Here is a 20,381-nt window from a genome sequence, read left to right as displayed (position 1 = left end):
AATTCAAACTTGAAGACACCCTAAAGAAGAGCGATCAATGAAGGAGGCAGCAGAAAAGAAAGAGGAACAGGAAAGAAAAAAAAGGAAGTGGAACTAGAGCAACAGCGGCTTCTAGCAGAGAAAGAGGAGCGGGAGCTGAAAACGTTGCAGCTGAACACGGAGCAGAAAAAAATGGAATTGAGCTCAAAGGGCATGACGCCAGACCGAGCGAGAGCGACTGAGTCAATTCCAGAAAAAACAATGCAGTCTTACAAAATTGGTGAGGATCCTGGTCTGCTTCTGGTGAATTTAGAGAGGACATGTGAGAAACAAGGCTACAGCAAGGGTTCTGGGCCTCAAAGGCTGCTAACAGTGTTACCATACTAAGCGGCAAATATAGTTGCAAGTCTTCATGCGGCAGATGCCGATGACTACAAAAAAGTAAAGGCGAGTCTGCTTACAAAGTACCGCCTGTCTGCAGAGGAATTTCGTCAACGGTTTAGAGGCACCAGCAAGAAAGGTAGCGAGAGCGATTTTGACTATGCATACCACTTGAAGGTGAACCTTACTGAATGGTTGAACGGCGCGGATGCGTATGACAGTAGAGATAAGGTTGTTGAATGTATCGGCCTGGAACAATTCTACAACAGTATTCCGGAGGCAGTTAAGCTATGGGTTCAGGACAAAGAAAAAGTGAGCACGGTCGAGAAATCCGCCGAGCTAGCAGAAGAATATGCAACGCGAAGAAAGCTAAGCTCCGAGGTAGGCGGGCCCGAGAAAAAATGTTTCGGGATGAGAAAGCGCATTACACCCAAGAATAGGCCGCGGCATAAGCATCCCGAACCTGCGGAAACTGCCAAACCAGTTTTAGAGAAAACTGAGGATCGCACAAAGCAGGCTGAAACTCAGAAACTGTTGACAAAAGAGTTTGAAACCAGGAAGCCGTTTCGCTGCTACAACTGTCAGGATACTGGGCACATTGCGGCGAGGTGTAAAAAACCACTAATAGCCTTCTCATATGCGAACGACAGCGATGAAAATTTAGAGCTTCTGCGACCGTACATCCATGAGCTACGAGTGAACGGAATGCCGTGAATTGTCCTTCGGGAGCAACCATGAATATCGTTCATCCTTCATACGTGAAAGAGGAGGATTTTACGTGAGAAGTAGCAAGTACTGGAACCTGAGAGCGTGTGCCTACCGATGGCAAGAGTGGTGATTTCTGGTCCTTTCGGTGAGCTAGTGACAGAAGCTGCCGTCTCTAAAGCTGTTTTATTGGAATATTTCTACCTATTTTCAAATAGGTCCGATAAATTGTTGCGCGAGCGAGGTCAGAAACTGTCAGAAGGAAACATATAGGCCTGACCAGGTCGAAAGCCCGCGAAATTGAGTCTCAGCTTTACTACCGTGAGGATTCAGAGACAGCCGAGAAGGGACAAGCGACTTCCGAGAGTCGAGAACCAAACAATACTGAGGCAACCGAGATAGATTAGGTTGATCCCGAACCAGTTGTTAGCGATAGTGCGCCCGGCGACAGCCCAATTGAGGGATGCAATACAGGCTCCGTACTAACACCTGCCTCGCAAAGCATGGACCGTCTGTTGCGCGTCGACAGAGACTCATTGAGGGCGGAGCAGCAACAAGACCCTAGCCTCTCCAATTTGCACACTAACGCCCAAGTGGCGATTGCTAGGCGTAAAGTGACATTACATCATAAGGGCGGGTTGCTGTACCGGCACTACCGAGATCGTAAAGGAAGGACATTAGGTCAGCTGGTTGTGCTGGCAAAGTACCGCACCGACATTTTCAGCCTTTGCCATGGAAACAATTGGTCCGGGCATCTAGGCGTAAAAAAACAAAACAAGGAAAGGTTACTGGGAGAGTATTACTGGCCAGGTTGCTTTTGAGATGCAGAACGCTATGTGAAGTCGTGCGACGCGTGTCAACGCTCGGGCAAGCCAGGTGAAAAATGGAAGGCGCTGCTAAAGCTTGTTTCCTTCATTTCAGAATCTTTCCGGCGTCTCGTTATCGACACAGTGGGGCCACTACCCAGAACTTAGTCGGGGTATAAATATATACTCACGATGATATGCCCAGCTATGAAGTTTCTTGAAGCGGTGCCTCTGAAGGAGCTTAGTTCGACGGAAATATTTGACGCCCTCCAGTCAGTTTTCGCCCGAATTGGTTTCCCTATCGAAATTCAAGCTGATCAGGGGACAGTTTTCACCAGCGCCCTAACGACCACATTCTTGCAGAGATGTGGGGTGAAGTTAATACACAGCTCCGTGTACCACCCTCAGTGGAATAGCGTCGAGAAGTGGCACTCAGTGTGTAAGAGAGTGTTACGGGCTTCATGCTACGAACATAAAACTGATTGGGAAAGCTGTCGGCCTGCTACACGTTTTGCGCTGAGAACGGTTCCGCACGAAGCTACCGGCTTTACCCATTCCCAGCTTGTGTATGGAAGAGCTCTTCGTTCTCCCCTTATGGTGTTAAGGGAGATGTGGGAGGGGACAGGAGAGAGTCGGCCCGTAATTGAGTATGGGCTACAGGTCTTAGACAGAATGAGTTCCACGCGAGAGTTAGTGAATAGGAACCTGAAACTGGCCCAAGAAACGGCTAAATCTTATTACGAGAAGAAAGCCTGACTAAGAACCCTCAAGGCAGGGGATCGCGTACTGATTCTCAGGCCCTCGCGAAAGAAGAAATTGGAAATCCATTGGGATCGACCCGTAGAGGTTTTGGATCGGCTTTCGGAGACCAATTACGCTTTGAAAATGCCAGAAAGGAGCCAGCAGGTGAATATCTACCATTGTAATTTAACGAAACCTTACGTCGAAAGGAGCGGGGTCGTCAAGAGGACAGTAAATAAATCCGAAGAGCTAACAACTGAAATTCCTGAAGGAAAGGAAACAACAAAAGCGCGACTTGCAGTATACAAGAAATCATGGCTCAATCCCCGAACGAAAATGTACTAGAGCCGGAGCAGCTACAGGAACTGAAGCAACTGCTAAGCGAATTTCAGGGGAGTTTTAGCGGCCGACTCGGAAGAACCAATCTCATGACGCATGAGATAGAGTTGACATCGGCAGCGCCAATAAGGTCCAAATCATGCAGGGTGCCACCTAGGCAGAAGGAGATATTCGAGTCAGAGATAAAACGCATGCTCGAACTCGGTGTCATAGAGCCAGCAGAGACCACTTATACCTCCCTTTTGATACTCGTAGAGGCACCAGGAAACAATCCACGACCCTGAGTGGACTACAGAAAGCCTAATGCGATAACAAATGACCAATTTTATCCTATTCCTAACATCGAGGAAAGGATTGAGACAGTAAGCGCGGTCAGGTACATTTCCACACTTGACCTAATGCGGGGGGGGGGGGGGGGGGGGGGGGGTTAATGGCAGGTTCCGCTGTCTTTGAGGGAGAGCAGGTATGCGACATTTATTTCCCAATCGGAGTCTTCCGGCCCCTAGTGCTGAGGTTTGGGCTGAAGAATGCGCCCTTTAGCTTTTCCAAACTAATGGACATTGTCCTCAAAGACATGCAGGACTTCGCTCTCCCATATCTTGATGATGTGGCAATTTTTTCTAACTGGTGGAAAGACCATCTTTCTCCTCTCAGGAGAGTGCTGTCTAGCGTGCGTGAAGCTGGGCTCACCATTAAAGCAGAGAAATGTATTTTCGGCTGCTTGCATGTCAAATACCTCGGACATGTTGTCGGTGGTGGGACGCGACGGCCATCAGACCTCAAAATTGTCCCAACTATTGATTTCCCGAAATACTGGACTAAAACAGACGTACGCTCATTTTTACGGCTTGTCGGATACTACAAAAGGTACATGCCAAACTTTTCCCAGCTAGTAAGTCCTTTAACGGACGCGCTTCGCAAAGGAGAACCAAATAGCCTAAGTTGGAATGCGTCTAAAGAGAACTCCTTTCAATCCCTCAAAAGCGTGTTGGATTCACGGCCCGTGTTTCGCGCCCCGGACTACAACAAATAATTTTTTGTTCAGTGCGACGTAAGTGGCAGAGGAATGGGGATCGTATTAAGTCAAATCGGAGGCGACAATGAGGAGCTCCCCATCCTCTACGCCAGCAGAAAGTTAACCGTAAGAGAGGAAGCATACAGCGCTTCTGAAAAAGAATGCGCTCTTTTTTTTAAGGCAACCCAAAAGCTTGCCTATTACCTATATGGGGCCAAATTTACATTCGAAACGGACCACTGTCCACTTATATGGCTCCGTGAAATGTCACCCAAAAACGGCAGATTGCTCCGATGGAGTCTTGCTCTCCAGCAATACGAATTTTCCGTGCGGTACAAAAAAGGGAAATACAATGGCAATGCCAACGGATTGAGCAGGATGTTTCTGTAAGAAAGAACATCCTTTTGCTTCTTTTACGGCGCCCGCACTTCTGGAATGCAGGGAGTACGTTAACCTAATAGTGTAGTCATCTACTTTTCCATGTTTTTTTTTTTTTTTTAGGCTGCCCTTATGAGCCAACATTTGCTTTCGTGACTGATTTAGCAGGCATGCAGGTCTGCTGTAGCAGATGCGACTTTTGCTGACAGCAGCGAAATTTTGTTAAGTGATACTTAGAACATTTTAATGTTGCGTAAAAGTCTTGGCGGTTCTCGAGCGAATTCTTCCCGCTGCTCGGGGAGGCGGTGTTGTATTGAAGGGTTGGTTCGACTAATGCCTCCCGGTGTGAGGAGCTTGGAAGTTTGGCTTATGCTTCAATGGAGCAAGGATGGCGGACCAGTATGCAGACCGGCCATCAGCCTGGAAATCAGCCCGTCTCTTGCTGTCCAGCGGTAATGGGCCAGTCGAGACTCTTCCGGACTGTTAAGATCAAAGGGTCAGATCCCTTCCTCACTGCCAGATGTTCAACTCGAGAGGCAACGGCGGCGGCACCTGCGTGCACGGCCATAGCTCCTTTGTTGGTAAAACGCGGCGGTGTAAGACAACACTTCAATATTTCGCCGCGCGCCGGACAACCACTTCTACGTCGTTGCCTTGGTTCTCACGGCTTGGATCAAGGCCGGAGACTGATGATGAACACGTATGACGTGATCAGCTCAGCGAGGGTTGCGTGGGTTGTGCGGTGAGAACGCAGGCTCGACGTCTGGTGGAGTAATTGCACTCGTGTTGTGTTACCAGCCAATATGGTGTTCTGCCTGACTCGTATTCTCACGGTGAAGGCCTGGAACTGTGAATCCGGGCCGCGCCAAGTCTGAATCGCGCCCCGAGACTGCAAGTAGCGGTAACATCTCCAAGATAGCCACAACGTCCCCGAGATAGCCACAACATCTCCGATAATATCGGCCGGGTCGAGCATGTGACTCGTGGACAGGTGTGAACTTTACACCAACGGTGTGTTTGTGATGAATCACGTGGTGGGTGGCGCCTAAGACGTGGCTCAAAGGCTATTGGACGATCAAGACGACGTAAAGTCCCCAACTTTAGGGATCTGGAGATGACGGACTGTAAGCAGCTCACGGACGGTTTTTTGGATATGCTCTACTTTACGCTCTCAATATGTCCTTTTTATGACTTTCCTGTACTCTTGTAAACATGTAGATAAATCTCTTGAAATGTCTTTTCTGCCGTTAGCCTCAGCCCATTCTCCCAAACCCCGTACCGCTCACCACCTCTTCGGGACGGGGCCTGAGGAGATCGACCTGAGTGAGAGCCGAACCGAGGGCCCCACATCTAACACCACCATGGAAGATGGATTAACCTTTGGTGCACCTTCGTATTCCCGGAATACTAAAGAAATGTATGGTGCCACTGAGTGGATTCAAACAATTTTCTCTGGCGCAGATCTGGTAAGAATATCCAATTATATTCATGTATACACCGATGGATCTGTGTCAGCACAGGTATCCGCTGTAGCCGTGGTCATACCAGCTCAAAAAACGACTCTACATTTACTTTTGGGACATACTTCTACATCAACCGCTGCTGAACATGTAGCCATTCGGGAATCTATTCGCTACGTATGTGGGGAACTACCTCAGAAATGGTGTATATTCACGTACTAAAAAACTGCATTGCAAATTCTGGAAAACTTCTTACGCCACAATGCCTACCAGTCCCTGGCAATAAACATTGTGGAGCTCCTCACATCTGCTCAGCTGCACGGCCACAAGATAATGTTTCAATGAATCCCTGCCGACTGCGGGAAATGAACTGCTCATGTAAATGAACAGGCTGATGTTGAAGCGAAACGCGCACTGATTAATGGCCTTCAAGCAATTGTGCCTTTTTCAAGAGCGGATACGACGTGCCTTCTTACGAGTTTTATGAAGAATGCTACAGCAGCTTACTAGGCCCAGCCTGAGGCCCGACACATTCATCTAAGAAGGCTCAATCGAACATTGAAATTTTATGTTCCGCGCGATATACCCGTCATCAGGCATGCTTGCTATATACACTTCGTTTAAACGTTGCTTTCACGCGCAAGTACTTACATTTATTTGGACAGGTGGACTCGCCGGAATGTTCAACTTGTGGCATCCCAGAGACTGTGGACCATATATGTTTGGTGTGCCCAGCGTATGCTTGCGAAAGAAGTGTGCTAGCCGCTTCCTTGAAGCGTTTAGACAAGAGGCCTCTGTCGGGGGAACTGCTACTGGGCGCTTGGCAGGACCAAGGGAAGGCTGTCCAGGCAATGCGTGCTCTTTGCCTTTTTTGGGGGGCCAGCGGACTCAATTCGCGCTTGTAAAGCAAGCTACTGTGCTTGTAATATATTTCATATGCCTTCTCCCACATCGTCACCCATCATTATCTTCTTTCGCTTTTCCTACCCCTTCCCCAGTGTAGAGTAGCAGGCCAGATTTGAATTATTCTGGCCAACCTCTCTCCCTTTTCCTTTCAATAAATTCATCTATCTATTAGTAGCATACACTTTTCATGCTGGTCTAAAAATATAGATTCGAAATGTGATTGCATACATTCTCGCAGTGGTTCTCATTGCCCATGCCGACTGTGTATGATCGACTGCCTACATGAGTACACGGTGAGACGAGAAATTTCGGAGATTTTTTTTTTTTCAGTGAGCACCTCTGTGCATTGCGCTTTCGTCCAGTGCCGGCCGCTGAGTTATTCCGATGCGCAAGTATCGCGGGGTTTTAAACATGCAACACCTTCGAAATGAGGTTTAATAATTTTTTGCTCTGCTTTAGGGTACTTGTACTAGGGTTTTCTTCATGAAGGGCGGACATCATAATTGCACTGTGAAATAAAAAATACTTTTAAGGCATTTATTTACGTGTATGCCTATGGGGCGCTTGCGCACCCTGGAAGCTGAAGCGGCGGCGCTAAACGCAGCGCCGACCGTTGCGTGCCTGCCGGCATGCACGGAGCTGTTGGGACGTAACGGCAACAGCACCCCACATGAAGGACAAATGCGGTGACAGGAGGGTAAAGACACCAACTCAGAGGGAGGTCTGGTAAAGACAATACGGCGCTGACTGTGAGAGGGCATGGGCGGCTCTTCGTCACTAAGAGAAGAATCTCCCGAGTTCGCGACAGAACGGAAAAAGTGCCCCAGTGGAAAACAGCTAGAGACCCGAGACGATAACGGATCCTCCTGTGCCGAAGGGGACAAGCTTAGACTGGGCGAACAAGTTCCACTCCACAGCCTCTCTATTCTTTCTAAAGAAAACTTGAACCGCAACGCAAATACCAGTAATCTTGAACACTTCAGTTGTAACGTTCTCTTCTAGTGTGGGTGTCCGCTCGTGAATGGGAGCTGCTTCCAAGAAGGTACCCAACAGGCGGTGCCGATCAACGTAGCACAACAGGCGTGTATTTGCTTGCCTTCAACACAATACAACACACACACAAAAACACTTCAGCATTTACGCAGTATGCCGCAACGTCCTAGCAGACTGGGTACGGTGCACTCACGGCTCATCATGATCATCATCATCAGCCTGATTATACCCACTGCAGGGCGAAGGCCTCTCCCATATTTCTCCACTTCACCCGGTTCTGTGCTAGCTGCATCCACTTGACCCCTGCGAACTTCTTAACCTCATTCGCCCACCTAACTTTCTGCCGCGCCCTGCTACGCTTTCCTTCCCTTGGAATCCAGTTTGTTACCCTCAGCGACCATCGGCTATCCTCTCTTCGCACTACATGTCCTGCCCATGTCCATTTCTTCCTAATTTCTACTAGAATGTCTGTAACTTGAGTTATTTCTCTGACCCACTCTGCACGCTTTCTATCTGTTAATGTTACCCCTACCATTTTTCGTTCCATAGCCCTGTGGGTTGTCCTCAACTTAAGTAGAACTCTCTTGGTTAGCCTCCACGTTTCAGCCCCATAGGTGAGTACAGGCAAGATGCAACTGTTGTATACTTTTCTCTTGAGCGATACCGGTAAGCTGCTAGTCATAATCTGCGAGTGCTTGCCAAATGCGCTCCATCCCAATCGTATTCTTCTTGTTATTTCCTTTTCGTGGTCCGGATCTGCGGTTACTACATGTCCTAAGTAGACACTCATGGCTCGCAAGCCGTTAAAAATTGGGCCAGTAGCACACGACTACCCGTATATACGCGGAACCCTCGGACGACTGCCGGAGCTTCATAAACCACGCAACTGCTCACAGTCTCGGCTCCGTTCAAACTCGAGTTCCCTCCGCGCCGGAGCGTAGCGCCCGACGCGCAGCTCGCCTTCTTTCAGTTTTGCGAGCCGTGTCACTCGTGTACGTTTTACTTTCACGCGGCAGACAGCCGAGACCATCGCCTTTACCCGTGGGGGCATTGCCCACCGCTAGCAATGTTTAGTCTGGCGGGTTCTTCCGAGAAGATTGCGTTCTTTGCAGACACATGCGAAACCGGAGAGCAATGCATCCCTACCGTCCCAGTGCTCTGTCTGCGGAGCAACACTGCTGTTGTATAGGGGCTTCGAGTGCGCGCGTCGGGGCCCGCTCGGCGGGAGGAGGGGGGGGGGGGGGAACCTCCCATCGCCTAGGCGCCACCATCATTACAGCCACCCCCCCTCCCCCTCCCAAGAAAAAAAAAGTCCGTTGAGTGCTTAAAATCAAGTGAGAAAGACGAGGCACACACAACAACGAAAAGCGAAAGATGACACGTGCCTATATAAAAACCAGTAACACGCGCATAAGCAGTTTGCCATGCTTAACCCTGCTAAAACAAAAGTTGACTGTTGACTGCGACAAAGGTTTATAGCTAAAATACATCACATGCAAAAGTTCACTTCGTCGTGTCCTTCACGCAATGCACGCACACATAGTCGGATAACAAACGCGAGCACAAGCCTGGTCAGTGGTCCGGTCCTGCTCCCGTTTGAGGAATCCACAACGCCAGAGTGACCGCCACCAGAGAAACAGCATGATTGACCTTCCTTGCCGCGTGGCACCTACGGAAGCTGTCTAAGTGATCATATACCTATTCCAGCTTGCAGATGCTGCATTTTCTGTGTTCCCTGCACTTCCGCTGGGATTTACTTCGCGGCTTGGAAAAAGCCCACTCTCCCGCTCAAGACCTGGTGATGATGCGAGTCCAGTATTGTTCTCACCACCAAACAATCCCTTGTTGCATTCTTTACACGGCTCTAGGAAAAAGCTGGGCCTTTCTGTCACTGGTATTCATGCATCCGACAACACTCTGTAGTGTAGGACATCGTCTGATGCGGGACGGTTTCCTGTGTCTGCCAGAACACGAAAGGAATGTGTCTCATTTTTGCTGCTTTGCTTCAACCCAGAATGCTCGCTGCTCTGGTCAGCCATCAAATTCAATTTCAGCAAGTTTGAACTATTTCATAATACCCAGAAATGTGGCGCAACAAACACAAACACATGCGAAGAGACACAACACACGCGCCACATTTCTGGGTATTATGCAGCACCAACTAGCCCCTCAAGCTGTTATTTTGAACTACCTCCCTGGGTGGGAGCTTTGGTAAAGAGGCGCTATAGGTACACTGTTTACCGGTCATGTCATGGCCCGATTGTACTGCAGTTTCTGCTATGACCCTGCAACACAAGGTTTTCGCGTTGCTCTGATTGGTTGCGCAAGTAGTCCACGAGAGCATCCTTCGCTCGAGGCGAATAAAGTCCAAAGGGTGTTGTACTTCGCATCTCGGATGCTTCTGCAGGGTTGTCTGGCCTCGAATTTGTCATCCGTTTTTCGCAACTCCAATTCCGGAAACATTTTAGTACCGTCTTTTCTCCCCGCTTTGCAAACAAATCAAATCAAATCAGATTTATTTTCCAACAGAAAACTGTCTTTCACATCGTGCCTCTCGCGGCCTCTAGCTCCACAAGTCTCACGATAAGCTCGAGCTACCGCATTTTCTCACGCGCGACTGCTAGCACTACCGACACACTCTCTCCAGCCCGCGTGCTGTTTTGAGGGGCAATGGGGCCCCTTTTTCTGTCCTTCCCGACTCTAGCATTCCGTCCACTCTCGCAATAAAAAATTCCCTTAATTAAAGGAGCAGAATTGGACCACTCACCTGAAAAGTTCTACGCTGTTTCTGCTGCTCGATCGCCCTCAGCGGCTTCTGCTCTCGACAAAGAGCTTCTGGTCGTTCTGACTGCACTGCACGATGCTTGTCGATCCCGTCAACTGCTCTTCTCTTCCTGGTCACCGCCGTCAACTTCTGTAGGGGCTGCGCCAGTAACGTTCTCTCCTAGTGTGGGTGTCCGCTCGTGGAAGGTACTCAGCAGATGGTGTCGATCAACGTAGCACAACAGGCGGGTATTTCTTCAACACAATACAACACACACAAAACCAATCTAGCTGTTACACACTAAGCCGCAACGTACTAGTAGCATACCACGCACGGTAGACTCACGGCTCGCAAGCCGTTAAAAATCGGGCCACGCGCGCATGATTCCCCGTAAATACGCGCAGCCCTTGGGCAACCGTGGGAGCTTCTAACAACGCGACTGCTCATAGTCGCGGCTCCGCCGCTCAAACTCGAGTTCCCTCTCCGCCGGAGCGTAGCCCCCCGACGCGCAGCGCGCCCTCTCTCTGTTTTACGAGCCGTGCCACTCATGTACGTTTTACGTTCACGCGGCAGACAGCCGAGATCATCGCCTCTCCTCGCGGGGGCATTGCCCGCCGTTAGCAATGTTTAGTCTGGCGGTTTCTTCCGAGAAGTTCCGCTCTTTGCAGACACATGCGAAACCGGAGAGCAATGCATTCCTACCGTCCCGGTGCTCTGTCTCCGGAGAAACACGGCTGTTGTATATGGGCTTCGAGTGCGCGCATCGGGGACCGCCCGGCGGGGGAGAATCTCACATTGCCGAGGCGACGTCATTACTACATCGGCCTCCACACAGAAAGCGAAAAATGTGCTGTTCCTAAACACGTCTTTTCATGAACCGAAGTCTCAAGATCTCTCTGCGTCATGCGGACCGGCGCATTATGCGGGGCCATCACAGTATAAGGGGGTTGAAACACGCCGTTCATGACCACTTTTTGCGCCGAGTTACGCATATAGCAAAAATTTTGGATGAGATATCCGCTCTTTTGAACATGCCTTTATTCGCGGTTTTCTCGTTTCTTTCTCGTTTGTACAACAAATCTGAGGAGATTTAAAGCGTTATCAGATTTGCGACTGACGCCTCAAATTGCTGTTTGAAAGCACAATAGGCCAAATGCCTGCAGTACTTGCTGAACGTGATAGCACAGGACCGTCAGCTACCGATCCCTTCATGGAACTGTAAGGAATAGGAAATGTTTTTCCGTCTTCGGTTGGTATCCCCAATATGTGCGGGAATTTCTAAAGTTAATTTCATATTCATAAAATGAATGCAACAGTCGGTATGAGCTTCGTGGGACAAAATGAGTATAATGGAGGAACTCTGAAAGGTGGCGAGCTCAGAAGCTATAACCCAGGGTTGAAATTGATGTTCTGCGCACCAAACGTACCGAGCATGGACAAATTCGGCAATTCATAATAATTCTGCAGCCCTGCACTTGAACACTCTGGACGATGCTCTGTCACATTTCTCTCGAACAAAACTGTTTTAGACGAATACTGGTGTGAACACACTTCTTAACCCCGGTAAGTTCCATGGTCTATAGACCACAGGGAACGCGTACCATTTTTTACCGAAAGTAACAAGGCTGCATCGTTTTCTCCCTTTAAACAGAACACACATGGAAGATAACATCATTTGTTTTCGTTTATCGCGCTGCCTTAGCAGCCGACTGAGAATTCTGCAGCCTGGTTGAAAGAAAGTTCGACCTAAGGAGTTTCGAGAGTCTGCATTCCTGCCCCATCACACTTCTTGAGCTGAATGGGCCACGACGGTCGGGTCACGTGCGGCGCCCCCGGCGCAAGACGGAAATAGCTGGCCGCCACGCAGTCACTGCTCGCAAGGACGCGCATGTCGGAGCGGTCGGGAGGGAAACGTTCGCTCAGATCTCACATTGTTAGCAAAGTGACGAAAGAAGGCAGCAAGCGATTTGAAGTGATTATATAGGATGCAGACATTTGCAGTCATGTTTTCGTATTTCTTCATCCACAGTAACAGCACAATGAAGCGCAAGACTAAAATGTTAAGGCAGACGAGGCCTGCAGTATAGTTGGAAAGAGCCTCTACCATCTCCTGCGTGGAGAGCGAAGCTCTCTCAACGCTGCTCAGTTATATCGATTAAGCAACCGACAACGACCGCTTCTGGCCAAAAGCTGAGGAGCCTAACTTGAGCGCCATGCAAACATAGCTAATGTCTTAACGCGTCTTAACAAACGATAAAAACGCCTTCAGTTGTCATCACCAGACAGGTATTCTAAAATTGCTTATTCAAAAAAAGGCCAGGTAACATCTTTCAAACTTCCTTTTTCCCCATCACCTTCGCATGTTTCCCTCATCTCTAAATATCTGGTTATTGTTAGTGCGGATTAGGGCAGGTGTAATCCGTAGCGTTGTTTCTATTCCACAATATCTACTAATATTTACTTATGTAATCCAATGCACACCGTGAACACCGCATGTGTAATACATGAGACATGAGTGAGGTCTCAGTGTAGATATGTGGGCCATGCCGGCTGCAGGCTCTCCGCCAGGCTTCTTATTCTGCATGAGGAAAATCCGCGAAGAGATTGCCAACTAGCTTATTGATATATAAATCGAGCTTATTGCAGACGAATGGTCACTGACGCCCAAGCCTTTGAGGGCACAAGTGGAACAATTGTCCGACTTGTAACTCAGAGGTTACTGATACGCACATTACGGGACACGAGATGGACTGGGCCACATACCCGTCTCCAGGGTCATGAATCAAAGACTCGACATAAGCGCACGCATCAAGGCCGGCATGGTTCTGAAGGCAGGCCGTTAGATACGCGGGCATGCAGACATTGAAGGTACGTATGAGTGCCCCTCACCTTCGTCAGCTGTGCTATCTTCCTGGCCATCTTGGCGAAAAGTTCGGGCGACATGCAGTCCGCAGGCATCTTCATTTCGGCATGCACCCCCCTCGGGCACCTACGGCAGGCCATGAGAAGGAGCCCCCGTGCCCATGTCCACGCGTAAATCCCGGCCGGTTGATCGCAAGCGGAGAAGCGCTTCCGTCGTCAGCGCTCCGGGAATGTTCCAGGGCGGCTTGCTTTTTGGGGTTCGTCGCCGCTAGGAATTCCCAGATTAGCTGCGTGCAGGCGCATGCTTACCGAAACGTACAATTTCGCTTTCTCGCCGCCAGATGGCGCCACATGCAATATTCAGCGTCTTTCTGTTATGGTGCGTCTAACGGCAGGGCCGGCCTTTGGGATGAGCGACCAGTGCGGTTGCACAGCTAGGGCGCCATCATGAAGGGGCACCGATCTGCACTGAGTGCTCCAGCCCCTTATCTCCTCTCCTCCCGGCCCCCTTCTTGTCTTTCGTCCTTCACAAGAGACGTTATATAGCCGTGTGTTCATTAAAGTGAGGGAAGCAACCTGTTTGCTTGCTGAACCTCCAAAACGGAAGCCGCCCAGGGGAAGTCCCTCCAAAAACCGCCTGGGGGGGGATCAGGACGTGGCATGGTTTCTGCCTTCTTTTGTGGCACACTGCAGCATAGCTCCGCGAGGTACGAAAGACGGGGGGGAGGGGCAGGGGGTGTGAATAAACTTTACTGTGCGGTCTGTCCAGTGCCCGTCTCTGTTTTTTTTTTCTGTCTCTTAAATCTCCTTTCAACGCGTCCTTTGAATAATAACCGTTTCTTTCCTTTCTGCATGCTCTACGGTGAAAACATTTTTAGAGCGCGCAGCTTTAAAAATATATATATATTTTGATCTCGAAAACGGATCTGAAGGTCGGCTAGTTACCTTGACGAATTTCTTTTTGAAGAGCGTAGTAATCTGAGGTGTGGGCCTATAATGACTCGTCCGCTGGGAAAATTAGTTTTGGACAAAAGAAATGATTCTACTTACGAATGCTTGAAAATAATGTGCGGAAAAAATTCAGTTAACCTTATTTTTGAGTAATCAACGATTTTGCTCCTATATTGTTTCTATGCATGGATCTTACCGTGGACGAAATTTAGTGCAATGGTGGGGCTACTTCGGAAAGAGAAGTTGGGTTTGCTGAGTCTGGCATTACGTTAAAGCACGGTTTGTTTTTATTTTGAAATCTCCTCCCTACCCTGTTGCAGACTGAAGTAATATTTCTTATGACAACCCATGGCTGCATGCCTTCTCTTAAGCACCGTTCTTGCCAATAAGATTTGGCAAAGAAAAGGAAGGCAGAAATGCTAAATTTACAGGTGCGCAATGAAAGTTTTCAAGGAGAAGAAAAAAACACAAAAATACACTCTTGTTTTAAACTCCTACTTTTCGTAATAGGGTTAAACTAACCTGATCTAGCTTGGCAAGCATCGCACGGCCTCTAATATAACTTGAGCAGGTTCAGCTTATATTGGCAAAAATCACTTTTCTTCGCTCAACTTGCGTACGAAGAAAACTGGTGAGCCAAACTATCTTCACACGAATCCGCAGCTGAGAGGCTATTTTTCAGCACCGAAGAAATATATAATAATAAGAGCCGCATGGAAGCCACGTTGTTGTTTCAGACTTTAAAACCTTTCACATTTATGTGTTGCATTATTGTATTTTGGTACGCTTTTTGAGTTGTACGTCTATGTAGCATTTGTGTTCTTGGTTATCTTAAACGCTTACGGTAATTTCCCTTTTCATCACGTTCTGTTTATTCGGTGTTTAGCACAAAATCCCTATCTTACGCTTCCTGAAAAAACGGCCTTCACAATTTTTAATTGGAGAGCAGCTCATAACAATGCGACGCTGTGGTTGTAACGCGAAAATCAGAACAAAATATAGAAGCAAAGATTTTGCAGACACCCGCGGGGCCGAACACATTTCCTTCGCAGTGCGAGGCAACCACGCAGCCTCTCCGCCAGAGAACCGCATCACTGCTCTCCGAATAAGGGTCGGCGTAATGTATGCATTGCCTTATGACTGTCGGCTAATGTTTAGGTGCGTCATTAGAACCTAATTACGGAAGTAATTGTTAAGCGAGTAGCAAAGAACATTTTCATTTTGCTTTGCATGCGGCGCTCCCAAGAAAATTCCTCCAATCGTACAACGTTGCCGCAATAGATGGCGCGAGCAGCCACCCGATTATACAAAACACGGTACTTGATGCGGCCAGTGGCGTGAGGCACCGTCATCCATCCGTGCTATGTGCCAAACGAACACACTTTGTACCGCATCGCGCCGCCGCTGCCCTGACAAAGCGTTATTTTGGCCTTAAGCTGCTGTCCGTGCGGCCGTCCTCTCCATGCCCGTGCCTGCAGCCCTTGGGTGATGACAGGCTTTGTACCGCATCGCGCCGCCGCTGCCTTGACGAGGCGTCATTTTGGTAATAAGCGGCTGTTCGTGCGGCTGTCCAAGCCACGATCATCCCTGCAGCCCTTGGGTGAGGACACGCTTTGCACGGCATCGCGCCGCCGCTGCCCTTACGTAGCGTCATTTTGGTTTTAAGCGCCTGTCAGTGCGGGTCTCCCTGCCACGCTCTACATTGCAGCACTAGGTATGACAAGCTCTGTACCACATTGCGCCGCCGCTGGCCTGACCAAGCATCCTTTTGGTATTAAGGGGCTGGCCATGCGGCCGTCCCAGCCACGCTCGAGCCTGCAGATCTTGGGGGATGACACTCTTTGTACCGCATCGCGCCGCCGCTGCCGTGGCGCGGGGTCAATTTGGTATTAAGCGCCTGTCCGTTCGGCTATCCCTGCCACGCTCGTTCCTGCAGCCGTTGGGGGATGACATGCTTTGAACTGCATCGCGGCGCTGCTGTCCTGACGCGGAGTCTTTTTGTTTTTAAGCAGCTGTCCGTGCGGCCGTCCCTGCCATGCTCGTTCCTGCAGCCCTTGGGTGATGATACGCTTTGTACCTCCTCGTGCCGCCGCTGCCCTACCGCGGCGTCATATTGGTTTTAAGCGGCTGTCTGTGCGGCCGTCCCTGCCACGCTCGTGCCAGCAGCCCGTGGGTAATGACACGCTTTGCACCGCATCGCGCCGCCGCTGCCCTGCCACGGCGTCATATTGGTATTAAGCGGTTGTCGGTGCAGCGCTCCCAGCCACGTTCGTCCCTGAAGCCTTTGGGGGATGACACGCTTTCTACCGCATCGCAGCGGCGCTTTCCTGACGCGGCGTCGTTGTGTTTTTAAACGGCTGTCCGTGCGGCCGTCCCTGCCACGATCGTCGCTGCAGCGCTTGGGTGCCTGCACTCTTTGTACCACACCACGCGGTCGCTGCACTGACGCTGCGTGATTTATTTTTAAACGACGATCTTTGCGGCCATCCCTGCAAAGCTCGTCCCTGCAGCGTTTGGGTGATGACACCCTTCATATGGCATCGCGCCGCCACCACCCTGACGAGGCGTCATATTGGTTTTAAGCGGCCGTCCGTGCGGCCGTCTATGCCACACTCTTCGCTGCAGCCCTTGGGTGATGACACGTTTTGTTCCGCATTGCGCTGCTCTGACGCGGCATCACTTTGGTTTTAACCGGCTGTCCGTGCGACCGTCCCTGCCACGCTCATCCCTGTAGCCCTTGGGTGATGATGACATGCTTTGTACCGCATCGCACCGCCGCTGCCCTGAGGCGGCGTCATGTTGATTTTATTCGGTTCTCCTTGCGGCCGTCTCTACCACGGTCGTCCCTGCACCCCTCGGGTGATGAAACACTTTGTACCGCATCGCGCAGCCGCTGCCCTGACCAAGCGTCATTTTGGTTTTAAGCGGCTGCCTGTGCGGCCATCTCTGCCACGCTCATCCCTGCAGCGCTTGGGTGATGACACTGTACCGAATCGCGTCGCCGCTGCCCTGACGGGGCGTCATTTTGGCTTTAAGCAGCTTTCCGCGTGGCCGTCGCTGCCACGGTTCTGCGTACAGCCCTTTGGTGATGACAAGCTTTGTATCGCATCAGCGCCACCGCTGCCCTGACGCGGCGTCATTTTGGGTTTAAACGGCTGTCCACTCGGTCGTCCCTGCAGCCCTGGGGTGATGATGACACGCTATGTACCGCAGCGCGCCGCCGCTGCCATGACGCGGCGTCATATTGGTTTTAAGCGGGTGTCCGTGCGGCAGTTCCTGCCACGCTCGTCCCTACAGCCCTTCGGTGATGACTCGCTTTGTACCGCATCGCGCCAGCGCTGCCCTGACGCGGCGTCATATTGGGCTTAAGCGGCTGTCCACTCGGTCGTCCCTGCAGCCCTGGGGTGATGATACACGCTGTGTACCGCATCGCGCCGCCGCTGCCCTGACGCGGCGTAATTTTGGTTTTAAGCGGCGGTCCTTGCGGCTCTCTCGGCCACGCTCGTAATTGCAGCCCTTGGGGGATGACATTCTTTGTACCGCATCGCGCTGCCGCTGCCCTGACGCGGCGTCATTGTGGTTTTAAGCGGCTGTCCGTGCGGCTCTCTCTGCCACGCTCGTCATTGCAGCCCTTGGGGGATGACAAGCTTTGTACCGCATCGCGCTGCCGCTGCCCTGACGCGGCGTCATTGTGGTTTTGAGCGGCTGTCCGTGCGGCTCTCTCTGCCACGCTCGTCATTGCAGCCCTTGGGGGATGACAAGCTTTGTACCGCATCGCGCTGCCGCTGCCCTGACGCGGCGTCATTGTGGTTTTAAGCGGCTGTCCGTGCGGCTCTCTCTGCCACGCTCGTCATTGCAGTCCTTGGGGGATGACAAGCTTTGTACCGCATCGCGCTGCCGCTGCCCTGACGCGGCGTCATTGTGGTTTTAAGCGGCAGTCCGTGCGGCTCTCTCTGCTGTCGTGACGCTGGGACTAAGTCGACCCGGCCTTCACTTGGTAGCGTGCAGAGACTCGGGGTTGATGAAGGATTGAATCTTCGAAGTTGGTAAAATATATACAAGCAGGTTTAATGGCACTTTGAGAAAACTTATTTACATGATTATTTACATGAAAAAGAAGGGTACATCAGCAAAATGGCAAGCGTTAAGAGTTCATAGTGAGAAGCGTCTGGATGAGCCGTTTACCCAGGGCTCAGAGCTACATTTCGTGCTCTGCAACGTCCTTAAAACCCCCTATGTCCAGCCCCTGTCGGAAGATGCTGACCAACCAGTTCCAGGGCACGCCCCTCAGATATTGGCATCCAATCGAACACATCACTGCACTGATGGTCTGATGCACTGACTGGTCCGGCATTGTTTCGTTGGGCGTGGTCACTTGTTGGCGGGAAGAGCTTGGGAACGGCGAGGAGGTACATTTCTATTCTTCAGCAAAGATCCGGTAGGCTGGTTCCGGTAAGTGGATTTCCTTCTCAGAAACCCCTAGTGCACGTGCGCGCCACATACTGCTCCCAGCATTGTCCCTTTCCAGCAATTGCAAATCTTTCCTGCATTCCCGGAAAATCCTCTAATGGCCGTAATCACCTTGCTCCTTTCTTGTCCTGTACGTCAGCGGACGTGTCACTCTGTCGTCTCCTTTGGACAGTAGGCATTCCTCACTGGACAATAGCGCTTCTCGACGGGAAGGGTGAACAATTGAACGAAAGCACTTCCAGCTATTTCCCGCAGGGGGACATTTCATGGTATTTTTCTAGACGTTCCCTTGACAGGGCCATTTTGGCATTTGCAGGGTCTCAACATAGCAAAACAGGCTTAAAAAAAAGGATTCATGGAAACAGGCTCACTTAGAGCCATTGTACCAACAGCACATATCCACAGCACTTATCCATGCCCACAGGCGAACAACAGAGCGCGCAAGTGCGGATGATGCACGGTCATAACAGCCTCCTCCCCCGCCAGAAGAGTCACGGAGGGCAGCAGTCGCAGCTGCTGCATGAAGAGACGACTTAATGGCCTGCACATGAACGCTTGAAGCTCGCTGTTGCTTGTCGCGTTGTCTTGATTGTCATAGGCCAAATTGCTTGAGCTGTCTGAAACTCAACCACATGTCCAAGCAAGCACTCGCCTCCCGTCTGAAGAGACCAGGTTAAAAGAAAACTGCCATCGTTGTTCGAGAAAAGCCCACACTCAAGACGCTCAGGACCCACGTATTCCCAGAAAACCAAACGTGCTGCTTTACATAGTCACACATATACAAGTGCACGCAAAAAAAACCTGATTATATATTTTGGATACATGGTGAGGAACACCTCGGACCGCTTAGAAACAGCGGCTAAGCGCGTCCGCATTCCCATTTAATTTCCCCTTTTTGTATCTTATTTCAAAATTGTACTGCTGTAAAATCAAGCTCCACCTCAGAAGGCGACTGTTCTTTGATGTCGCAGTTTGCAGCCAAGCCAGGGGACAATGGTCCGTCTCTACGGTAAATTTGGCCCCTCCAAGATAGCACTGCAATTTCTGAATGGCCCATACAATGCAAGCGCACTCTTTCTCTGACGCGCAGTAAGCCCTCTCTCTAGAACTCAGTTTTCTGCTCAGGTAGAGCACGGGGTGCTCATTACCGTCGTCATCTCTCTGGCAGAGAACAGCACCTAGCCCTCGATCACTGGCATCACACTGGACCGTGAATTCTCGGTCATATTCTGCAGCTCGCGATACCGGACGGCTAATCAGCACAGCCTTCAGGTTTACGAAGGAGGCTTCCTCTTGTTCGTCCCAGACTACATTTGTCGGTTCTGTCTTGCGGAGAGCGTCGGTCAGAGGGCTGGCCAAAGCTGAATAGTTAGGGATGTAGTGATTGTAGTATCCAGTAAGACCCAGGAATGCTCGAATTTCCGTCTTCGTGCTCGGCCGCGGGTAGTCTGCTACCGCAGAAATCTTAATCTCGCTGGGTTTCCTGAAACCTTGACCTACATTGTGACCCAAGTAGTCCACGGTCGCCCTTGCCAGGCAACATTTCTCGGCCTTTACGGTTAGTCCAGCTTGACGCAATAGGCTCAGTACAGCTCTTAGATGTACCATATGGTCCGCCCATGAGTCGGAAA

General features: G+C 50.4%; 1 protein-coding gene and 1 pseudogene across 1 annotated transcript in view; one reads left to right on the top strand and one right to left on the bottom strand.

Annotated features, from left to right (window-relative positions):
• LOC146206840 (uncharacterized) overlaps window positions 1-13,566 on the bottom strand; it is a 391,032-nt gene extending 377,466 nt beyond the window's left edge. The window contains exon 1 of the mRNA XM_084587067.1: window positions 13,357-13,566. Coding sequence (XP_084443193.1) covers window positions 13,357-13,470 — 114 coding nt within the window. The 5' untranslated portion in view covers window positions 13,471-13,566. The remainder of the gene's footprint in view (window positions 1-13,356) is intronic.
• LOC146206841 (uncharacterized) lies at window positions 1,095-2,039 on the top strand (annotated as a pseudogene).
• Window positions 13,567-20,381: the final 6,815 nt, after the last annotated feature.

Source organism: Amblyomma maculatum, chromosome 1 (genome assembly GCF_055883805.1).
Source record: "Amblyomma maculatum isolate TAMU_Amacu chromosome 1, ASM5588380v1, whole genome shotgun sequence".
In the NCBI taxonomy this organism is placed as follows: Eukaryota; Metazoa; Arthropoda; class Arachnida; order Ixodida; family Ixodidae; genus Amblyomma; species Amblyomma maculatum.
This window is presented reverse-complemented; position numbering and strand designations above follow the sequence as displayed.